The sequence below is a fragment of the Gadus morhua genome, chromosome 7 (assembly GCF_902167405.1).
Source record: "Gadus morhua chromosome 7, gadMor3.0, whole genome shotgun sequence".
NCBI lineage: Eukaryota > Metazoa > Chordata > Actinopteri > Gadiformes > Gadidae > Gadus > Gadus morhua.
The window spans coordinates 14,053,522-14,073,514 of NC_044054.1; the positions used below are offsets into that span (position 1 = coordinate 14,053,522).

Here is a 19,993-nt window from a genome sequence, read left to right on the forward strand (position 1 = left end):
GATAGTGATCCATGCTGCCATTTGAGATATCCCTGAGCATGTTTGGTGGTGGCTAATTTAACCTGTGCACATTGGTTGCTCAAATCACACCTCACCCAGCCCCAGAGTCAAGTCAGTCTGACCCGAGGCCAAGTGAGGCTGCCTCCACCGGCCATCATCCACACACACTCCTCAGTATCAATTCAACAACAGGTTTGTTTAATCATTTGTAAACAATGAGGAACAACATCAACTTTATCATCTTTGAAAATACAACACATTTCATGTGAAAAATTATATAAATATTAACATCTGCCTTGATATATTCCTACGCCTATTCATTTATAATATAAAGAATGCTGTATACATCCATGGTACAATTATGTAACGTGACCCTTTCGACACGTTTCCGCTACTGGAATGATGTATTTAGAAATAGCACTGGGGAATATCGTTACGGATTGTAGCTCACTTGACCGATCCTCTATTTCTAGAAAAACGAATGCAAAGTTACCGAAAAACAAATGTAAAAAGTTTGTTATTTATAATTTTAATTGAATAAGAGATTGTATTATTTTACCCTAACCCTTTCCTCTATAGTTATCCAAACCTATTTAATTTTTTTTATATGTTTTTGGTTCCGTCACATTAGTTATTTTAATTACATAATCAGACCAAAAAAAACCGAATTGTAGGCTACCGCTATCACATTCACCATATAACCCACCAGGGGGAGCTGTAGTAACACACAAGGACACAAGTCACGCAATCACCCTGAACTTGTAGTTTAGACCTTACATAGGCCGGCCTCTTGGCTAGTGCCGCCACATTTTACCCTATAATTAACTAGTCTACACAGTAACGATCTGGATTAAATTACGTGTGCAATAGCCTACCTGACGTAGGCCTACTAACGTAAACGTGTAGCCTTTTCTGGAATAACAATGAAATAGCCTACGGGAATTATAATGGTTCATTCTAACCCTGAACGCATCTCCCAGTCATGGTTGAAGGTGGATATCTTCTCTTCACCACTTGTGCGGAGCCATCCCGTGTGTTTCTCGGTAGGGGATCACCCGCCTTGTTTTTGCACGTGGCAGCTGAACTCTGATGCGGTTACTAAAAGATTTCTCAGTCCATAAATTTGTACAGTGCAACAACATTACTGACACACAGACAGGCTATACTGCAAAGTCAATCTCAGGGGAATATGCAGACCTTCCGACAGTCGGACCAATCATAGTCGAGCTCGGCGTTATAATAAGGGCACGCACTCACAGGAGTCGCTCGCTCAGTCACCAACACGAACTACCCAACTGTGTGATCGTTGGGACTACAATGCCTTGGAGAGGTACCCGACGTGGACATGCGCAGCAGCAACAACGACGATGCTGTTTTAGATGCAGAACCCTGAACGGAAACTTTTGAGATCTGTCTGGGAAGTCGTTCATTCATAGATGAAAGCGGCATCTATGGACGAGATCCCACGGGAGAATGGAAGGACTTTATTTCAACACGCACATGTGAGCTTGGAGGAGAACGTGTTCGTTTACATGGTGCACCGAGCTGTGTAACTTTCCTTTACCCATCACTTAGTGTGCACGTCTTATCTTAGACTGAACAGACACAACTCTTTACAATGTCAACCGGCATCAGGAGGAGGATGATGATCCTTGGACTATTTCAGATTTTCTTCACATGTGGTAAGCAGGCTCGCATTTCAATTGCTCGTTCGTGAAATCCTAGTCAGGGAGACTTTATTAAGTGATTTAGGCAGTTTCCAACTATAAGAAAAAAATATTCTGCAATACTGAAATCATGAAAAAATAATTTCTGGTTATTTTCTCGGGGAGTTCATTTTCAGTTAAGATTCACAATACCAGTGAATTGCTTCAGAAAAAAAAAATATTACAATTGTTTAATTTTTTTCTCAATCAGCATTTAAATCGAATTTACTTCTGATCACATAGGCCTAGACGTGAGATCTAATATTTCTTGACAAAGAGGAGTTGTGTATTCTTCTGGGTCGGACATTTAAGTGAACCGTCTTGTTGATATGTGGGCATAAAGGCAATCTTCCATCAATTAGAAATTGTCTAAAAGAGGATGAATGCGTTCAACATAACACCTTCATCGTGCCGCCGTGGTGAGAGATGTCATATTATCCATCGTTACGCACCAAATATCTATCTTAACCCCTACTATTTGTTGAATCTATTCTTGTTGGCTGTGTGTGTGTGTGTGTGTGTGTGTGTGTGTGTGTGTGTGTGTGTGTGTGTGTGTGTGTGTGTGTGTGTGTGTGTGTGTGTGTGTGTGTGTGTCATTGGTAAGAACTTCACACACGGGCTAAAATTCTTTATGTCCATCATCATTAAAAAACCTCTTGTCACGGCATTTTTTCTTCTAAATCATCCAGCCGACAAATCACTTTCATGAATTAATTCTGATCCATGCTCCTGTCCTCTTTAAAAGGTGTTTAGTTCATCTCGATCCCGTCTCACTCCCGCCTTGAAAATATCTATATTGAAAGTAATAATTGTTGATCTAAATCAATCAACTAACCAACTGAACATGAACATCCATAATAATGTTGGAGCTCCATAAGAAAACAGACAAGTTAAAATAACTTGAATGGTAATCCAATCATTCTGAGGCATATTTCAATCTAGGAATATGAATATTGTGACCTACTCTCACTTAAGGTCTAAAAACATTGTAGCCTATGCTACAACACACGTGTCCCTTCTTTAGAAAGCAAGCCAAGCATACCTTCCCAGTAACTGGACTTAATTGCGTCATTGAACCTGCGCTGGGAACCGTCGCAGGCTTAGTGTTTAAGATGCGTTGCTTAGAGCGGGTCTGTAGCCCCGTTAGCTGTGGAGCTATTTTAGTCCAGCCTTTGTTACGCCTGCTTTTGTTGCAGAGTAGCAGAACATGTCTGCTGTTGATATTTAAAAGAAAAGCAAGAGTCTGTATTTGGTCATATTCAGGCTTTTTTTTTTTTTATCATCGTGTTTCATGCATTTCGTTTTCAGTCTTGACCCAATGGCCTCGTTTCATTTTCTAAAACCACAATGAGATATTCGCTGAAGTGCATGAAATCCTTTTTGGGATTATTTTTACCTAGATCAAACCTTGTCATGGCTGCTGCAGAGTCGTAGTGGGTACATTGACATTATATCATAGAAAAATCCATAGGAAGGTACACCAACCTAAACCAACACTTCTCGATGTGATTGTTTAGTGTCCAGGAACTAGTGGAGCTGATCAGGGTTCAGGAAGGAGCAGAGCTGTGGACTCACACTTATATGAACGCTTGAATAACGCTTGCAGTTATATCAGCACTTATGAGAACTCTTATGAAGGGTTTTGTCGGATGGCCCATAGAGCGAGCAGAATTTTATGTCGGTCAGTGTATTTTATTGATCCTTGGACTTAGAAACTGAAAGTAGGCCAGGATATAAATCCGAAGAGTTTATATGAAGGTATTATTTTTCTTGTACTTTAGCAAATCATGTTTGAATTCCTCAGTGATTCAGCCATTTCGATTTTAATATACTGTAGACAGAAAGATAGATAGAAGATAGATAGCAAGAAAGATAAATAGATGGAAGGCCAGATAGATAGATGGATAGATGGATGATTAGATAGATGGATGCATGGATAGATAGATGGATAGAGGGACGGATGGATAGACAGGTGGTGTGCGTCTCTCTGATCTTGTCGTAGAAAGTACCACAAAAAACAAGAACAGAGGTCAGGAAATCCCAGAGAATACAGGATAATTGAATGTATGCATACGTCTGTTCTCTAGCAGAGAGTTTCTTAAACTGTTGAATGACCATTAAGAGAGCTTTGTTATAGTAGGGAATGGTCCCACCGGGAGCTTGATGGCTCTCGAACGAGGAGATATGTGCACAGGTGAGGTTGCAAATACTATTATCGATAGTAAAACCATAAAGGGTTGTGTGGTACGGTACAAGGACACCCTGCTCATCTCATTGAGAGGCCGAGCCATCTTCCTTGTTTATAAATATAATCAAGTCTTCAACAACAGTTGCTAGGCTTCTTCATGACCCTCCAAGTTAACCATTGAGGAGGCCCTTTCTGGGTCTGTCATTTGAGTTTAGACAGCTTTATGATTTTTTTCACACTTATGTTCATTCATATAGCATACAGGCAAGATAATGATCACTTTCTTTATATGTATAGTAAATAATAATGATATTCCTTTAAACATTAAGTACATTCCTCCCATACTATCAGGTTGAGGGGGGACGCACACCCTCTCTGAAACATGAGATTGCTATTGGAATTGCAACCAGTGATCGGTTTACAATCCCTGATCCACATGCAGACACCATTAGCTGCAACCAGAGCTCCTATTTATTTTTGTGCATTTTAACATCAGAAAGCCCTTCTCAAGCAGCCCAGATGCAGACAGCCTGCTCTCCGTTGGTACCCAACAGGCTCTCCCTGCTCCTGATCCAGGGCCTGGTGGCAGCTCTGCCAAAGCCTCTGAAGGTGTTCTCTCACACCTCTGGTTACCTATTCAACCCTTGCATGCCAAGAACACTGTGGAGACCAAGTAAAGAGATAGACTGCATCATTCATAAACTGGCTCACATCCCACTCCATGACTTTCTGGGTCTCCATATTTGGCGCATGTTTCCTTCCCCCAACTGTAATCAATTAAATCTGAATCTCTAAGCTGACCAGCTGTGTGGCTGAGAAGACCGCCAACATTATTTCTGGGAGAAGAGAACCGTTAGAAAATATGTAAAAAAATTGGTGGATGCGTTTCCTCGAATTGGTTTATGCAGCCAAACTTTTCCATTGTTTGTAAAAAGGCATGGAGCATCGTATTGTGTAACACAAACCACATTTTTGACAATGTAGTTCATAATCCCATGATTATGGGACAACAAATCCTAGCGGCTAATAAATAGTTTGCGTCATAATGATTTGGAGGGGCACCCTTCCTCAAGGGCTTCATGGCGAAGAAAAGAGAGGAGTTATTACAGTATTCTTCCCTGAACTAGGGAAGAGAGCCAAACAGAGATTTTGCCATAGTTTAGACCTAGTAATAACACGTTGCTCCTACGCTGACAGCACCACCTCTACCACGGGCGTCTACAGCCCACAGAACTCTGGTGTCTGCCTGCTCAACCTGTTTGTCTGCCTTTGATGACATCCTTGTATTGTCTCCTTGCAATGTCTGTAGCTATAGCGATGAGGGATCGCAACTGTTGACTGCAGGTCTGGCTTTTGGCGCGCATGGGGTTTCTGTGGAGCGAATGGGTCCTGTCGTGATAAAAAAAATAATAATCCTGAATTTAAGTTTATCTGCCTTGGCTCATCATCACCACCTTATCTTGTACTGCCTGAGTTTGGTCTGGGCACTCGAATTAGGCTGCCCAAGTTCCTGTGATTGATCATTTGACACCACATATTATCCATCTATTATGTTATATTTAATAAGGTTGAATTGTCACTGACTAATGTCAGTGTCAGATGTGAAATGTCACGAGACAAACAGATAACCTTGCACCAGGCCTGTTGGGCAATTTCAGACGGCAGCGCATTCAGACGCTGGTAATACTGACATAAAGTAGTCTGTGGAGATAGACCAGGACCTTCAGGGCTGCACAAGGGGCTCCATTGCTACACTGTTGAAGATATCTTCTCCCACTACTGGTTCCTTCAGATCTGCTTATAGGCTCCTACAGCCGACGGCAGAGACCAAGGCCCAATCCCATTTCTACCCCTTACCCCTTCCCCTCACCCCTTCAAAACAAGGGGGAGGGGTAAGGGGAAGGGGTAAGGGGTAGAAATGGGATTGGGCCCAAGGCAGGCCATTAGAGATGATGTGGTATGTATGGGGGGGGGGGTCAGATGTGGGTCACCCTCCATCCCAAATTCAGAAATTGAGAAATCCAGAAGTGCCCATCGGAGCAAACGTGGTCGGACCACCGCCGGGTCAACGACGCCAGATGTCCCTCTGCTCTCTGACGCTAACCAGGTTTGTCGTTGGATCTCTTTCCGACGCTTGTGGATTAAATCATCGGTCCCCTTTATGTAAACCGTACGCTCTTTGTATCGGTTCAACATTTGTTCACGCTCCCTTCTTCAACCAAGAACGACCCCTGGGGTGGATAAGCTATTTGTGGACTTTCCAGTTATTATTATTCTTCCTCTTTGCTATCAATGAATGTGGCCATGCCTGGCTCATGATTCTGCATTTAAGGCTTGGTGTCCTCCCATTGCTCATGCTTTTATAAAACACATACTCAATGCTTGTCACATCAGATTTAGTTAATAAGCCTCCTCGCATTCATCGGGCTAACTTAATTGACTTGTTTGTGGCAAGGTCAAAGACAATGACTCACACTGTGCATCGATTGCTTATTACTCTCCGCAAGCAAAAGCAGGCAGACTCCGTCATTCCACTTGTGATCTTTAGATAAAAAATGCTTTAAATTCAAAGTTCTTGATCTAGAGATGGTAATGGTCTGGTACCCACTTACGGTGGAAAACGTGCAATCAGTTAAATTGTAGCATGCCTCTAGCATAAATTATGTATTTACTGTACTTTGATTTAATAGCAGACTGTAGGCTGGATACGAGAGACATTTACATCCTTATCATCATTATAATCACAATAATAATGATCATCATCATTACAATACAGAAGCGCTCAGGCAAGGTAATGCAGTACCTCCTGCAGCAACCAGCCAGCACATGGCTGTGTTTTGCATACATAATTGATATTGACCATTGATGATGTCTAATGTCTTCATAATCTACCCCGTCTCCTGGGGGTGGGCTTTACTACCAAGATGATGTTGGCCTCTAGCAAGGCTATGGAAAGTAGATGGCCCGGCTTGTCTCGCGGCCAAAGGGTTGCTGGTTCAGTCCCCACCACGGGGTCTACAATACATAAATCCAGTCCATTGAATTCAGACGTTCATTTAGAAACGTCTCGTAAAGGCTGATCAACACCACCACCAGTGGTAAAACCATGCTCACCGTGGGTCGCCTAGGAATGAAGCTTCTGCCAACGACCAAATAGTAGTAGGGAACTTACATTTACATTTCGAGTATTAAGCAGATGCCTTTATCCAAAGCGATATATTGTCAGAAAGAGGTGTAACAATATGTTTCTGTCTGTACAGTAAGGATGCTCACAGAACCAAGTGCAAAGCACCAACAATCGGCAGGTAAACCCGTTCCCCGTGTACAACAAAGATAGCTTGGATAAGATGCTACACAACTAAGTACGGCGTACAATAAGTGCGTGCATTACGTACAACATACGATACGACAGCATGCTGCTGACCAGCTGCCCCACTCACTATTTGCCCCTCCCCACCACCTCCCCCGCGGCGGGTCCAGGCAGTGCGCTGGCGCCCGCCCCCCTGGACTGCGGCGTGGCGGAGCAGGGCTGCCTGCAGCAGGAGCCCTGCGCCGTGCTCTACCGCCTGCTGGAGTACTGCGTGGCCGAGGAGGCCGTGGCGCCGCTGGGGGCCGACGCCCGCTGGGAGTGCCTGGAGGCCCAGCACGCGCTGCAGCAGTACCGCCCCCTGCAGGCCTGCAAGTGCCAGCGGGGCTCGCGGCGGGAGGAGCACTGCCTCAAGGTGTACTGGACGGTGCGCTTCTCAGGTGGGTGGGGGGGGGGTGTGTGTGTGTGTGTGTGTGTGTGTGTGTGTGTGTGTGTGTGTGTGTGTGTGTGTGTGTGTGTGTGTGTGTGTGTGTGTGTGTGTGTGTGTGTGTGTGTGTGTGTGTGTGTGTGTGTGTGTGTGTGTGTGACCACGGCTCCACTTGTTTCCCCCCAGCCTACGAGGAGTATGAGGTCTCTCCTTACGAGGAGTTGGAGCTGAACCTTGTGAGGAACGTAGAGATGTCCCACATGGCCTCAATCATGTCAGGTATGGACCTACTCACACACACACACACCACAGTCACACTTTGTTTTTTATTTACTACTATTTAGTCATTTAGCAGACACTACCCCAAGCAACTTATTGTTCGGGCATGTTGTCCGAGGAGGATTACATGTTGGGCTGTGGACCATGGGGAACGAACACAGAATCTTACAGCCAGAAGTCGAAAGACACCCGAGCTATTAGGCTATCCAGACTATTGACTTTCAATTCTCAACAGTTTTTGAAAAGGTTTGGGGTCACTAAGAGATAAAGATAACATGAAATGATTCAGAAACACAGTCTAGACATTGTTAATGTGGTAAATTACCATTCTAGCTGGTAACGGCAGATTTTTAATGGAATACCTACATAAGTGTACAAAAGCCCATTTCCAGCAACCATCACTCTGTGTTCTAATGGTACATTGTTTAGTTAATCGTGTTAAAAGGCTAATTAACGATAAGAAAACCCTTGTGAAATTGTGTTAGCACAGCTGAAAACTGTTGAATAAAAATGTGAGTTTTCATGGAAAACATGAAATTGTCTGGGTGACCCCAAACATTTGGGCTTATGGGCTTTCTAAGCCTCTCTGGACGGGAGAGGGAACGTAGACAGGAAAGAGGGTTGACGAGCAGAGTCGCATGTCTCGTATGACCGTGGGTCCTCAATCAAACACCGCTCCACGCTCCCTTCCCTCCAGCCTCGTCCCACGCGGTAGACGGACAGAACCAGTGTCTGAAGGCGGCGCAGGACTGCGGCCTGTTCGAGAAGTGCGGCTCCCTGCGCTCTGAGTACGTGGTGGCGTGCACCAAGCGCGCCACGGGCTCCGACAGCGGCTGCAACCGGCAGAAGTGCCACCGGGCGCTGCGCCGCTTCCTGGAGCGCGTGCCCGACGAGTACAGCTTCGCCCTGCTCTTCTGCCCCTGCTCCGACCCGCTGTGCGGGGAGCGACGCCGCAAGACCATCGTCCCCTCGTGCTCCTTCGAGGAGAGCGCCCGGAGCGGGGAGGAGAGGGCGGAGAAGCCCAACTGCCTCAGCCTGCAGACGTACTGCTACAAGGACCAGCTGTGCAGGTGAGACGCTTCTCTAGGACCAGCTGAGTAGGGGAGGGGGTTCACTGGACCAGCTGAGCAGGGGAGGGGGTTCACTGGACCAGCTGAGTAGGGGAGGGGGTTCACTGGACCAGCTGAGCAGGGGAGGGGGTTCACTGGACCAGCTGAGTAGGGGAGGGGGTTCACTGGACCAGCTGAGTAGGGGAGGGGGTTCACTGGACCAGCTGAGTAGGGGAGGGGGTTCACTGGACCAGCTGAGTAGGGGAGGGGGTTCACTGGACCAGCTGAGTAGGGGAGGGGGTTCACTGGACCAGCTGAGCAGGGGAGGGGGTTCACTGGACCAGCTATGTAGAGGAGAATGTTGACCGGACCAGCTGAGTCAGTAAGAAGGATCACTATGACCAGCTGAGTCTGTAAACTGGACCAGCTGAGTAGGGGAGAAGGTTCACAGAACCAGCTGAGTCGAGGCGAAGGTTTACTGGGACCAGCTGAGTTGGGGAGAGGGTCCTTGATTTGTAAATGATTGGACTGTTGGTCCTTGGAGAGACTGCAGGTCATTGGATGGACTGTTTAGGTGTGCAGGTTACCGTAAAAGCCCCAAAGTAAGCAGGCAACCGGAAGAAGTGAAAAACTGGGACAACAACAACTACTGACCATGAACATATACAGTACTTAACAACACTATAACCTCTACCAGTGTGGCAGTAGAGTCGCTACAACTAGTGGCAGCTACTTTCTCAGTAGCATGGTGGTAGCTGTCACTGTTACCTTGAACAAGTGGCGCAGTAGCGTCCACGATACCTTTTCTGAAGCTCAAGCGCATTGGAGCTTTTCTGCTGTGGTCTGAAATAAAACTCTTCGGATCAGTCAAACCTAATTAAAAGGACAACGTGCGTGAACTGCACAAGCCGGCCAAAACCCAATATGACGTAATCACACCGAGGGCATGGTACATACTGTGTCTTGCATGGCTGCCGAGAGGAGGGGGCAACAGGGGAGAGTGCTGCCCTGCTGCACTTTCTTGGCAAAGAAAGATTACAGAATATAAATAATAAAAAGGGGCCCATGGCCTCTCTGTGGTCAAGCCTTCTGTGTGCCATATTTATATATTCTATATAACCGTAGACCCTGTGTTATGAGTAGAAACGAACATCCCTCGACCACAATATATATTTTCTTTCGTGGTTCTGCAGCACCAAAAATAAATAAATCAATAACGCTCTGAAGTGAAGTCTCGCCGATTTCTCCGCGGGATTTTCAGTTCTCTATCTATGAACTATTGTCACGACTATTGTCGATGCATCATATTGTATCGAACATTAATTTACTAGAATTACTTTTGATCCGCGTGAAATATGTCGTACCAGGGGACCGTGAAAATCATTGTCCTCAGGGGACCGGGAATACATTGGTCACATTAGGGCCCGCCTCGTCTCTCTGCAGCCACTCAGGGGACCAATGTATTCCCCTGGTGTCGCGCACCCCTGAAATATCTAAGCTCTGCACGGAGGAGCGCGCCCACCCCCATTGTTAGGGACAAACAGCGACTATAAATGCCATGGCTGTGAGTTGACTGACCACACACTTCAACAACGGCGCTCCGTGGCGAATAAAATGCCTGCTGAAGTGACACCTACATACACGGACCTGTAAGTCTAGCCAACAGGAGCACTTTCATATGACGTGTATTCATGTACCAATCCTGCCATCCTGCCTCAGACGCACGAGCGAAAGAGAAGAAGAAGAATTAATCCCGAGTGACACACACACACACACACTCAAACACACACACCTGCCTTTTGTTGTGTGGAGCACAGGTTATTTCGTCTGTTTCTTTTTGTCCCCAAATTGGTTTTGGAAAAGAGAGAGCAGAGAGTGAACTGAACATGGTTTGCCTGCCTACATGATGGACTCACTAGGATTGACTTGGAATGAAGTTGGTTCAATGTGAAAACAAATCGAATTGTTTCGATGTAGTAAACAACTTGCACTGTTGCTGTATCTTAGCTTGTGACAATTCTCTGGGGGATAGCTAGTGATGTACTTTAACTGCAAAGTTTGTGAGGAACTGGTAGAGAATGCCGAGTACACACCACAGAATAATTATCCAGATTTTGTCCCTGAATTCTCCCTTCCGTCCCTGGTCAGCAAAGCCTAGATTTGTTGCTGATTCTACTTGTGGTGTGGGGTAAGTTAGTGGTGTTTTTTACCGATCAGCCCTCACCGAGTCGACATCAAAAATATTAAATATGTTGAGATATTTGCGATCCAATATCCTGTAGTCAATCGATTATAAAATTGGAAAGACGATAGCCAATTGGGATCCACGCTGACTTAACGTCCTACTAACAAATCATCAAGATATCATAACATAAGAATGGAATCGGTTAGGGTGTAGTGTGCTGTGTTGGCAAAAAAAAAATCTTTCCACACACTGGACTGTCACTTTTTTCTTTTTCTCAATTTATGAAATTGTCTAGCTGTCTAGCTTGCCCAACACTGAAACGGACCAGGCCTTCAAAGTAAAAGTCTTGCCATTTATGCCCGGGCATTTTCTCTTCAGATCCCGCTTTGCAGATTTCCAGCGCAACTGCCAGCCCTCTTCTCTCTCTCCGTCGGGCTGCGGGCAGGAGAGCCGAGCCAGGTGTCTGCAGGCATACAAGGGACTCATAGGTGAGGAGCAGACCCGTCCCCCGACCCCATATATTTAAAAGGTGGTCGTGGGTTTAGAACAGCACAAATACAATTTTGCTTTATGTAATGTACATTACATATTTCTGTAATATCGCTCCCCCCCCCCCCCCCCATCAGGTACCATTATGACCCCTAACTACATCAGTAACAGCAGCACGGAGGTGTCCCAGTGGTGCACGTGTGAGGCCAGCGGCAATGAGTGGCAGGACTGCCAGCAGATCCTCAACATGTTCAGCAGCAACACCTGCCTCCGTAAGCACAGCGTCATCAGCATATGCTCAATTAGGCAATTATATGCATCGTTTGAGTATGCAAATGAGCCTTTCAAGGCTTCAACCAAAGGGAGACAAGTGAATTCAGACACATGACATGAAGGAGCAGGCATGGTGTTGTGTATCCATTGCTCAAGGATGCCTACAGGTTAGGCTGTGGACCTTGGGGATCAAACCCAGTACCTTTTCGACTGGGAGTTAAACCCCAGAGGCACTAAACTTTTGGGCCCCCATCTCTAGCTTCTCTGCACACAGTTGTTTTCTGTGCAATCTTGTTCACACTGAATTTTAAATGTTTGTAGTTGTTCCAATATCGATTAGGTGCTTTGATCGTTCTGAGATGGTCACTGTGGATAATTTTATCTGCCAAATATGTTTATGTTTTAGTATTGATTAGGTAAAATATATACTGACATGCTCTTTCAATATTGGTGCTGTAAACAATGTGCTGCCTGTAAGATCGATGCGCGTTCGTAAAAATATCCCCAAAATGATGACAATTATTACCAGATGTCTAACACCGCTGGTTAAATCTAAGGCTGCCATTTCTAGGAAGACACACAAACACGTACACTCGCACACTTGCGCACACACCCACATGAGGACTTTTTTATGCCGTCTCTATTTTAATGGAACAATGTGGCCAATGTTAATCACTGCCCTCAGGATGAAACTTCTAGTCCACAAGAGCCCTAGTTAGCTTTCAACTCATCCACTGGGAAAATGTCACGTCACTCGTGTCTGACTCATGGACATGACATCCCGTGAATCATAGCTCCTCTACCTGAGGTTTTAATGGTGCTGGATGGCCCTCAGCGCTTCGTGCAGAACACAACCAGAACACGTCTGATCAGAGTGCGTGCCGTTGTGTTCCAGGAAACGCCATCAGTTCCATGGGAGTGGAGGTTGGCGGCGGCGGTTCTCCCGTGGACAGCACGCCGCCGCCGCCAGCCTCTCGACCCCCACCCCCACCCCCGGTCATCCAGGAGCAGCCCCGGGTCAGTGTCCAGACCCTCCAGGACTTCACCAGAGTGAGCATAACACAAAGCTGATCTACTCTACCCACAGCGGTAACAATGTCTAGTGATACCACAGTGACTAAACAGAATGGCCAATCAGTACTTATGATACATTCATTATTAAATTATTATATTATATTGGGGGAGGTTAGTCTCGTGGTTCTGGTGTCTTCCTTGGGTAAGACGCGCCTCACCCGTACCTACACCCGAGGACGTCTATCTAAATAGTCACTCCAAGTTTCTGTGGATAAAATCGACTCAATTGACAAAATTGTGATTAGTACCAGAATAGTCTTGAGTAAGGGAAGAACACCAATTTGGTTCACGTTTGAGATGTTAACATAGGGTGTAAACATCTGCCTCATTGCAAACCAATCTGGGAAAAAAAACAAACGCCAGAGAGCAAAAGGAGGCGAGATCCAGGCAACATCCAGGCACACAGCGTCCGTCGCCTCTCTCCCCTGCCTGCTCTTATCGCACTCTTCCCCTCCAGTGGAGGATTAGCTGTAGGTGTTTACTGCAATAGAATCAACCCTCTTGTGTTAATATTTATTTATTCATACCCATCTGCCCCGTCTCCCTCTTTCCTCGCACCCGCCCCTTCCCCCTAATCCGTTTCTCATTCTTCATCTCTCCGCTGCTCTCCTCCGATCTCCTCTTCCTCCTGAGCCCCACCGTCCTCCCACAGTTAAGCCGCTCTCGGAAACCTATATTCAATTTAGCGAGATATCCCCCGCACTGGTATTTTATATACAGTAAGCTGCTATACGGGAGATCCCCTTGTTGTGATACATTGCTGAATAATGAGCTGTAACAATAGGCCAGCCAAACACATCGAAAAATAAAACTTTTACTGCAACAACGGCAAGTAATTCCGATGATAGGCTTAATTTGTTTCCTTCAATACTTTGATTGCCTGTTGGGTCTCAGGAAACACGACATGATAAGTCTCTGCATTGTTAAATTTTGAGGGTAGGTAGGAGAAGTTGCCAGCACAAGACAATGCTCTCTCTTGAGAAGCCTGGGTTTATGCAGATTATGAAAACTAAAACCACCAAAAAAAATTGGAAATTATGAAAAGGGCAATGGCATTGTGAATTTCCCTTCATTTGAAAAGAAAATAAGAGTAACGTTATATTTAGAAAGCAGTTGGTGTTAATATGATGACAGAACCATCATTACAATGAACACGAGCTGCCCCAAAATCCAAACTCCAGTTCCTCCTCACTAGTGGTTCCCTTGCTCCTGGTTCTAACCTGGTCTTACCAGGATCCCCCTGTATTTCAACTAGGTGAGGACTAGGTTTCTGTCCGTGTGAGCTCGGTCTCAGCTTGGTATAGCATCTCAGAAGAAAACCCAATGCGGCGTGACAAAAAAGGCAAAGTGCAGGGCGCAAGGACCCTCTGTCTGGATGTCTAGACCAGCGGCAGGATGTGCCCACTGGGCCACAGCATAACGCGTTAAGAGCTAAGAGCCAGCAAAGTGAAAGCGGCCACTGGAAGGTACCGTCATGCGTCCTCTGGCAGGACCTGGCTGTCCGTTGCAACAGTCAGGCTCCAAGCCGAAGGAGATAGAGTGCTTCTCCCCTGGCTCCTACACCTGTACAAGAAGAGATAACGCTGGCAGGTAACCTATTGTGTTACCCTCCTCCAGAATGACACATGGAGAGAGAAGTGTTTAGAGTGTAGCCCCTAAGCTGTTCATGTTATGATCTTCAGGTAATTTGGTGTGTTTTGATTACTCGCACATTCACAATTAAAATGTCATCACTATATGACGGTGATGATGATGGAGATGATGTTGATGACGAAACAAATATTATTATCTGTTGTGAATATTGCAGCTGTTTTTTTAATTAGAACTGTTGACTAATCTTGGTCTCTGAATATTGGCTAATGAGCTTTGTTAGCCAATATGAGCTTGCCTGGGGCAGCACAGCTAGTGATGTCATGATGACCTCAAGCAGAGGTCCTGCTCACCCCGATTGCATTAAGACATTTTCTCCTCCTAATAATACAAATATTAATATAAATAAAAGCAATAAAAATAATAATAATTATCATCGTTAATGCAATAATAATAATAATAATAATAATAATAATAATGATCATAATAATATTGTCTCAACTCAGATTAGAACGTTCTCAATCAAGCACGGGGATGACTTTCAATGCATTCAATGAAAGCATTGTAAATATGCAATACACGTATCCTTCAAATCCTTCAAATTTCCATTCATGAAGTACTAATTCTAGATTTGAAACCTTTTTTATTTGCTATTTTTGCAGTTTGAGAGCAGCGAGGACAAACAGAAGGAAGAGGAGGAAGAAAGCCAAGACTTAAACATCATCCCACCATTTTCTGAAAAGGACCCTGGTATGGAATCAGGGGCCCGAGGCAGCCACCGGGGGGCCGCCTCCACACCGGGCCCCCTGCTGCCCCTGCTGCTGTGGCTGGCCCTCTGGTCCCTCAGCCTGAGCCCACAGTAGGTTTGGGGTCCTTCACTGGCGGCCCTCGGTGGGCCCCATCCTCCCTCCCTCCCTCCCTCCCTCACACGCACCACATCACAGAAGCTTGGCCCTACCAACAACACAAGAAAAATGAGACTTGAGGAAAGTTGCAGATTTCCATCTGGACCATTGGTCATTAATATTGGTTATTTTCCGTCATTGTAATTTAAATTGTTATGTTGGTCATGAAGTCATCCACTACATGCTGGTGGCATTGATAGGTCTGATCAAGTCTAGACGTGGCCGAGAGTATATTGGTGCCATCAACAAGAAGGTTTGTAGTGAGACAGTGGGGGGGCTGTAAAGATGGACAATGTGTACCGGTCCCACACTGAGCCAATGTCCTGGAAGAAGAAGCGGTGTCTCTCGGACAGAACTATGTTTCCTGATTGCTTTCAGGCCAGCCTCTGGCTTTTGATCATCATTGCATGGCAGTCTTCAAATTTCATTCTCTTCGAAATCCTCCTTGTTCCTATTTAAAGTAATAAGTAAGTAAGTAATAATCGCAAAGATTTTCATTGAAATAAATGTCTGTTAAGTCATTGTCCATCTCCAAATGAGGTAACACAATGGTGATTAAGCCTATTGCCCTTTGATGGAAGCCTTTGCATTAGCAGGGCTATGAAAGTTAAGAACTGGGTGTTGGTGGCAACAATCCTGGGAAACTTCCCAAACGGGGACAGTTTGTGACGCATTTTGCATGACCCAGAAGTGGTTGGGCCACCAGAGAGGGTAGAGGTTTTTGCTCCATTCTCCGCTAGCGTTCCCAGTAGAACCAAAAAGACAATTAAATACAGGTGACATTGTTTCAATCACTGGGCAAACAACTAAACAACACCTGCAATTACTGCTCATCCCCCATAGTTGTCACCAACAAAAGCCAAACCCAAATCTTTGGCACATTACTGCTTTAGCTATGACATACTAACACTTATTGACAACTGTAAATACAAACAAAACATTTAGCTAAATTTTTGATTCCATTCATGGAAACTTTTCTCCAACGCCCCCACCTTAAGCGATAACACCTCATATTGAATCTAGTCCATGTGTGTTTTCAAACCATGCACGAGGACCTTGCGTCCATTAAACGAGACACAACCATCATTCTATAAGCGCCACAGATGGACGCCAAATATCGCCATTTAAATGCCGACTGACCGCAGCTCTGTTTGACCCGAGGGGAACAATATGGACAAAATAAATCAGCATCGGCAATAAGAGCAGAATCAAATTGCTTGACATTAAGAGGAAGTTCCCCCAACTGGGCTCAGGGGAGGGGAAAGAGGGGAAGTAATTTTACTGCTGGTATACTGCGTTTCTTTTTATCCTGAGGAAAAGGGCTGTTAATGTTCCTCCACGTGAATGTGTGGCCGTGCGGAGCCTCTCGGCTGCTCTAATCGTGCAGAAGCACATGGAGCTATTCTCTCTGCCCGATAGATTTTTCGCTGATGTTAATGAATTTCTTTTTTTTTTTTCCTCATGGCAAAATTGCTCTGCTGCAAGGGATGAAGGTGTGGGGAAGGAGAGGGTGGGGGGGCTGTGGCAGAGCCGCAGAGCCAAAGTTTGGTATAAATTGCGGGTGTGTTTTTTTCAGTAAGAATTTAACTTTTATTTTCATGAAACTTGGAAAAGACCCACTTCCGCCTTCTCTCGCCTCCCCCCCGCCGTCAGCCGCGGGCTACGTGTAATCTCTGAAATGTCAATGTTCACCACTCCCCGACATTTATCTGGCTTGCTGTTTGTTTCTGCCGTGTTTGGATTAGGGGTGTTTGTACAAAGACAAGCGTGAATCATTCACGTTTATCGAGCTCCCAAGGGCACATAATTACAGCCATAAACAAAAGGATGATCGCTGCCGGCGTCAACCAGCCACGGTGGTTCCTGTGCTCCTCGGAAATTGAATGTATTTTTCCATATTATTCATCATTCATTCTATCGATCTCCCAAACATAGAGGGGCATTTGCAAGATGAGGATGATTTAAAATGTCAATATGAGCAATGATACACATTATATTATATTAAGTCATTGAAGTTCTACATTCCTGATGAACATGGACTTTATCTAAATAAATGTTTAGATTTGTGTACTTAAAAGGGGGGCCACAAGCAGATGCTGTTGTTAACATACTTACTGTACATACCCCTTATTCCCAAAGCTCCTACTTACAACTGTCATTTATTAGACATTTAATACGGTGACTACAGAGACAGCTCGTTAAGCAGCACGTAGGGTCCATACAGTGGACAGGCACAGGTCGTTAAAGAGCAGGTATAGGGGTGAGACAGTGAATACATAAGACATGCAAGGAGCAGGTAGGGGCTAGACAGTGAACACATAAGACATGTTATCAAGGAGCAGGTAGGGGTTGGACAGTGAAAACATACAGTAGACATGTTATCAAGGAGCAGGTACGGGTTGGACAGTGAATACATAGACATGTTATCAAGGGGCAGGTAGGAGTTGGATAGAGAATTCAGAGACAGGACATACAGGAGCAGGTAGGGGTTAGACAGTGAATCCAGAGACAGGTCATACAGGGGCAGGTAGGGGTAGGAAATCTTACTCAAGGATGCTTGCTAGGTAAAGCGGGGAGTTTGACTGAAAGTGAAACCTATGATCAGACTATGACGACTTTTATTGGTTTGGTAGGGTGACTCTCGATGAACAGATAATAGAAAACTATTGTAGAAATATAGAAAACTCAGACATAAAGAAACCTTTGTCCCAAATCACACCAAAGAACTGAACAGCATACATCCCCCCCGTGACAACGTCAACCCTCCCAATGGCTACTTCTAACTTTGGCATCAACTGAAGCGAATCCCCCCCATCATGAAGTTAATGGGGCTGTAGTTTGAGTCCCATTACCCCTCAGCCACGTTACGCAGATACAAAAGATTAGTGATTAAGTTGTTGTTCAGTAAGCTCGGAGCCAGGGGGCCATGCAGGAAGCAGGCTCTGTTTGGATTCTTCATGTGCAGACAAAAACGATTAAACTGGAATATACGAACTGGTCCGACCATATTCAAGAATGTGGCCAATAAATCTGAATCTATGATTATGATGTGATGTCGCCGAGGACTGCGTCAGAGTCTAGACTGGGCATGCACAGCACTTAATCTAGGAAGTCTGTTAATATAGAAGTATTTAGAGAATAGGAGGGTAACATCCAAACATGTCTATCAATGCACTCTGGCCTTAACAAGTGAACATGCTTTTCACACTGCAAAACATGTTGGTTTACATCTTCAAACGGGAAGAATATTTCCTTATGAGACGCATTATTTCCAATAGCAAACATCAGTGGGGTATACATCTTTATGGTCAAACACAGGCGTTTTGAAGATATACATGCTAAATGATTATGTATATTTGGTGTAATACTTGTTTTGTTTTTTTCATAATCAATGATGTGCACATTTATTGAAGCAAAATGTACAATAAAACGTAATACGTCTTACATACTTTCTAGGCTGCGTTTGAAGTAAAGGTGCTACATGAATGGAAAATGTCTTTAAAAGTCTGGACAAAACGGCAGTCCGCCTGGCCAGACCCTCACAAATGCACACCTTCAACGCCATCAGAAGTTCACTCAACTCAGTGGAGATTTTTAATTACACAGGATCACAGGTTTACGTGTCATTGTCCGTGTTAAATTAACGTTTTTCCAAGATCCAAAATAGGCGATAAATCACTAGTTGTCAGAGACAAACTGCCGCCTTGGTCGAAGCCAGCTGTGACAGGATTGGATGTTTGGCGTTTAGACATTACTTCTGATTGGCTGAGCCAAGTGTATCTGCAAAGTGCTGTTATAGTGACAGAACCCAGCAACTGTGTGAAAAACATGGCATGAGTGCTTTGGGTTCGTGTTACACTTTAATAGTCCCCCAATGGGGAACATTATTTATTTTGACTTGGCTTCAGCAGTGTGACATTGTGCAGAATAATTGAACTCTTATCTTATAAAGATGGTGGCGTGCTTAGAATATACCGAGACAGCTGCATGTGCATGTACTGTTTTTTATCTAATAGTTTAATACCAGACAATTATTTTAAAACCAAACATTATTGTTAAGCCATGAAGATATAGCCGTTTCCCAATGCAGATGAAATCCGTCTTGACTCCAAGGTAAGAACGTTTTTATTTGTATTCTTTATTTTACCACGAATAATCCCATTGAGATTCACTATCTCTTTTACAAGGGATTCCTGGCCAAGACAGCAGCATACAGTTCTACATAAACACACATTAAAAAACAGAAATAGACAATTGGCAATTTAACATCATCTCAACGTGATCACCAGCAATGATCAATATTAGCACATGTGATGTGCGTTTAGTACCCAAATAGTTCCTTATCCTAGTTTTAAACTGTTTCATTTTTAGAATCCAGTCTAATTTAAGATGACTCTGCAGTTTATAGCAAGATGTGGGTGCCAAAACTTTAAAGGCACTCTCCCCGAAGACAGTTCGCGTTCGGGAAATGTCATATATGATTTGCCCATTTGATCGAAGATTAAAATTCCTGGTGGTGAC

General features: G+C 44.7%; 1 protein-coding gene across 1 annotated transcript; it reads left to right on the top strand.

Moving 5' to 3' along the window:
* The first annotated feature begins 1,139 nt into the window (after positions 1 to 1,139).
* Positions 1,140 to 18,920, top strand: LOC115547634 (GDNF family receptor alpha-4). The gene is made up of 8 exons (XM_030362003.1): positions 1,140 to 1,682; positions 7,375 to 7,641; positions 7,815 to 7,907; positions 8,605 to 8,977; positions 11,520 to 11,629; positions 11,768 to 11,902; positions 12,799 to 12,953; positions 15,230 to 18,920. Exons 1-8 carry the CDS (start codon positions 1,619 to 1,621, stop codon positions 15,428 to 15,430), a joined length of 1,398 nt encoding a protein of 465 aa, XP_030217863.1. The 5' UTR covers positions 1,140 to 1,618; the 3' UTR covers positions 15,431 to 18,920.
* Positions 18,921 to 19,993: the final 1,073 nt, after the last annotated feature.